We start from the raw sequence: 4,675 nt of genomic DNA on the forward strand, positions 1-4,675 counted from the left end.
GGGGGGTAATCGGTCAGATTATATGATCAAATCCAGGATCACCGGAGGATTCAGCATCAATCCTGATCTGATCTGATCTGAACTCCTGAATGTTTGTGGACAGAAATAAACTCGATTTAAAAAATGTTCCGATTCGATGTTGAAGCATCAAAAAACGGTCAGAGTGTTCATCTGTACGCAGATAAACATCAATCAGGTGCTGGCATTTCCGCTGCTGCCGTCAGGGGGCGCCACAGAGCCCGACCCGCAGACTGTGGTCTTACTGCCCCTCCGGACCCGAGCCTGACTGACTGGGCCGGACTCGGGACAGGCACCTGGAAACACGAAGATCGTCTGCAAAGACAGATCACCTGCTGAGTTAACAAACAGAAACTCTATGATGTTAAAAGGCGGGAATTCAAGAGCTCCAAACAGGAAGTGGATCCTGAAGCTCAGAGTTTGACGCTGAACAGAAACAACAAACTGTCAGAGCGAGAGGAGAACAACTGGAACATCTGAGGAACAAAAAGCTGATCTTGTTGTTCATCCTGAGGCCTTCTCACCCCCCATGAGGTGGTGCGTTCAGGCTGCACGGGAAACTACAACTACACGACACGTTTCTTCTTTTAAGTCGGAAACTATCGGGATTCTTTTCAGAACTGAGAGTTTGAGACAAATCTTCTTGTGTTTGGTTAAAGTGAGTTTGTATATGTGTGTGTGACTGCACAACATCCTGAAACCACAGACTGTGACGTCAGCTGTGAAACCAAAGACTTTTTTGCTCAATTTTCTTCGTTTTTATCTTTTCCTTCATAAACGTCTTTAACCGTCAGAGTTCCGTCTCTGAAACCGGAAGCTCAACGTCGTTTTATTCGCTGCTAAAACGGTGTAAACAAACGGAACCGTCCTGAACGCCGCTCGGCCGGACCGTGAACGCATCCTCGGCGCCCATTGGCCAGTCTCCGTGTCAATCGGAGCGCGCGCTCCTCCCACGTGCTGACGTGCTCTCGCCAAAGTAAGCAGACCAGTCCGTCACGCACACAAAGACAACAAAAGCCGCGCTGGCTAAAATGATGCCCGGCAGCTCCCGCACGACCCGCAGGAAGTTCTGACCCGGTGGGATCACGCGCGGAGCAGCGCGTGCGACGACGGCAGCCCTTCATCTCCCCGACGGCGTCAGGAAAACAACAACAACAACAACCGTCCCGCTGTCCGTCTGTCAGCACGCGCTTCCCACCGAGACGCGGTTCTGCGACCTGCTGGTGAGTCCCGACCCGAACCCCTCGGGATCGGAACCGGACCTGGTTCTGCTGGTGCGGGGGCTTCACGGTCCGCTCCGGGCTCGGAAAACAAGGCAACAATGAAAACAGCTGATGCTCCGGAGACGACCGGAGGAAAAGCGGGATTACGGGATTACGGGCGCGTGTCATGCGGGGATGAGCTCGTCAGGACGCGGGTCCGTGAAGAGCCGCGCGCGCGTGTCGGTCATGAGGCCAGCGGGTCTTTGTCTGGACTCTGCGCCGCGCAACAGCTTCGTTTGCGCCGCTTCACCTGCTGGGTCCGCGGTTCCGATGCACAACCGAACCGAGCGACCCCGAAACCGCTCTGAAGATCAAAGAAGTCCGCCGCGTTTCTGTGAGAAAAAAACCCAAAAAGTTCAACAAAGAAAAAGTTTCGGAGGAGCTACTGCGCATGAGCAGAACCGCACACGGAAGAGTTCCGGTTTCTTCTCATCAGCGGCGGAGCAGAAGTTCTGCAGACCCGGGTCCAAACGAGATGACGAGCACGGGAGACGCTCGTGCACGTGCAGTGTTTTCCTCTTTCGTGCACGTGCAGAGTGGCTTTAAACGGGATTTGCTGCTTTTCATTCAGGGATTACGGCTGCAGCACCTGCGCAGATTAGAGAGCGGTTCTGGTGCTGGTCGGTGTGGAAAGATCCAGTTCAGCTGAAGCTTGGTGAAGTTTCAGCTGCTCCACAGAACTTTGGGCAGCTCTGCAGAGTTTCAGCTGTTTTGCAGAATTTCAGCCGCTCTGCAGAGTTTCAGCCGCTCTGCAGAGTTTCAGCCGCTCAGCAGAGTTTCAGCTGTTTCGCAGAGTTTCAGCTGCTCAGCAGAGTTTCAGCCGTTTTGCAGAGATTCAGCCGCCTGCAGAGCTTCAGCCGCTCTGCAGAGTTTCAGCCGCTCAGCAGAGTTTCAGCTGTTTCGCAGAGTTTCAGCCGCTCTGCAGAGTTTCAGCTGTTTCACAGAGTTACAGCTGTTATGCAGAGCTTCAGCCGCCTGCAGAGCTTCAGCCGCTCTGCAGAGTTTCAGCCGCTCTGCATCGTTTCAGCTGTTTCACAGAGTTTCAGCTGTTATGCAGAGCTTCAGCCGCCTGCAGAGCTTCAGCCGCTCTGCAGAGTTTCAGCCGCTCAGCAGAGTTTCAGCTGTTTCGCAGAGTTTCAGCCGCTCTGCAGAGTTTCAGCCGCTCTGCAGAGTTTCAGCTGTTTCGCAGAGTTTCAGCTGCTCAGCAGAGTTTCAGCCGCCCTGCAGAGTTTCAGCTGTTTCGCAGAGTTTCAGCTGCTCCACAGAGTTCCAGCTGTTATGCATAGTTTCAGCCGTTCCGCAAAGTTTCAGCCATTTGGCAGAGTTTCAGCCGCTCAGCAGAGTTTCAGCCGCTCAGCAGAGTTTAAGCCGCTCTGCAGAGTTTCAGACGTTTTGCAGAGTTTCAGCCACTCTGCAGAGTTTCAGCTGTTTCACAGAGTTACAGCTGTTATGCAGAGCTTCAGCCGCCCTGCAGAGTTTCAGCTGTTATGCAGAATTTCAGCCGCTCAGCAGAGTTTCAGCTGTTTCGTAGAGTTTCAGCCGCTCAGCAGAGTTTCAGCCGTTTTGCAGAGTTTCAGCCGTTTTGCAGAGTTTCAGCTGTTTCGTAGAGTTTCAGCCGCTCAGCAGAGTTTCAGCCGCTCTGCAGAGTTTCAGCCGCTCTGCAGAGTTTCAGCTGTTTCGTAGAGTTTCAGCCGCTCAGCAGAGTTTCAGCCGTTTTGCAGAGTTTCAGCTGTTATGCAGAGCTTCAGCGGTTTTGCAGAGTTTCAGCCGCTCTGCAGAGTTTCAGCCGCTCTGCAGAGTTTCAGCTGTTTCGCAGAGTTTCAGCTGTTATGCAGAGCTTCAGCCGCCCTGCAGAGCTTCCTGCTCAGACGCGGAAGCGCCTTTGTTCTGCTCTGGCTGCCGTCTGGCTCGCTCTTCCTGTTTCAGCGCTGAAGTTGGCCTGGAAACTTCCAGAGCGGCTGCAGTTGTTGTCTGAAGCCTTTGTGATGAAGCTCCAGGACAGCAGCAGGTCCCCAACATCCACAAAGTTACTTCACAGTAATCCTGACCTCACAGAGTAACTGGATCAGAACCGAGTCACATGACTCTCTCAGGAATACCTCTACAGTCAAACCCTCTGCAACTCTAACAGATAGTACTGTAGTATTACTACAACTATACTATAGTAGAATGTGTGTTACAGTCAAGCCAGCACATCCAGAATCTCCAGAACGAACCTGGAGATGAACAATAACTCCTCAGACAAAAGAGGAACCTGAACAGGAAGTCAGCTTCACTCACTGAAGCTGTAAAAGAGCGACTGATGAAAACGCCGTTTTGTAAAAGTTCTGGTGGTTTTTCTCGGATGATGGAGGAAACAAAGTTCAGATTAAAGCTGCCTGTCTGGATTTTTCTGGATTCAAATGACAAATCAGGAAGAATGCTGGGCGGGGCCACAAGGTTCTAGCTCCACCCACTTCTGATGCAGACAAATAGATCCATGAACGTCTTGGCTTTCCTCGATCAGCTGGAAAGCTTCGGTGTTGCTGCTGTTTTTGGCTCTGCTGACATTGTGTCGGTGGAGACGACCGTCAGTCCTAGCGTGAAGCAGGTCAGAGGTCAGAGGTCACAAACAGTTTTCCTAAAACGTTTCATCTTTTCGGAGAACATCAACAAACTTTCCTGATTCTGAATCCTCAGAATCCTGCTGGGCGTTGCCATGGTGACGGTGTTGGTGACAGTTCATCCCGTTTTCAGACTCGGACATGAAAACCTGACGTTGGTTCTGCTGAGTCTTTCCTGGTTTTCCCGCCCTTGGAGTGTTGTGAAGCCTCGAAGCTTCAGCTGCTTCAGCGCGGGTCAGAACGTTCCTCTGGGTCACCTGCAGGCCCGCACAGACGACAGGTGTGGTTTGGAGGGTTCTTTGGGTCCTAGCGGCGCCGCCGATGCGTCATTCGGACCGCTGGCGCTGGCCTCAAAGACGACTGTAATCCCACTTTCCTGCGATCGGACGGAAAATGCAATCCTGTTCATGAGCGCTATAAATAGACACGCCTCTCACCTCTGCCCCCCCTCTCTTGCAGGCTTGATTTTCTCCCGTGGTGTCCGTGTGGAGCGTCCCACACCCCCCCTCCACAACAACGACGGCTTTTGCCTGCATCTTCCAGTGTTTCTTCTGTCAGCAAGTCCAGCAGAGCTGCAACTCTTCCAGTGCCAGCCCTGACGCCAGCGAGGAGCCCCGCCCCTCTGACATGGTAAAGATGACCAAGTCCAAGACCTTCCAGGCCTACCTGCCGTCCTGCCACCGCACCTACAGCTGCATCCACTGCCGGGCGCACCTGGCCAACCACGACGAGCTCATCTCAAAGGTACGGCGCCGCGCCACGCTGCCGGCTCTTCCAGCTTTCCTAGAAATC

General features: G+C 53.1%; 1 protein-coding gene across 1 annotated transcript in view; it reads left to right on the plus strand.

Moving 5' to 3' along the window:
* LOC112136411 (yippee-like 1) overlaps positions 1 to 4,675 on the plus strand; it is a gene marked incomplete at its 3' end in the record, with an annotated part of 14,347 nt that overhangs the window by 997 nt on the left and 8,675 nt on the right. Inside the window, 1 exon segment of the mRNA XM_036213656.1 lies at positions 4,343 to 4,627. Within this exon segment, the coding sequence (XP_036069549.1) occupies positions 4,511 to 4,627 (117 nt within the window).

This window comes from Oryzias melastigma, linkage group LG9 (genome assembly GCF_002922805.2).
Source record: "Oryzias melastigma strain HK-1 linkage group LG9, ASM292280v2, whole genome shotgun sequence".
Classification (NCBI taxonomy): Eukaryota; Metazoa; Chordata; class Actinopteri; order Beloniformes; family Adrianichthyidae; genus Oryzias; species Oryzias melastigma.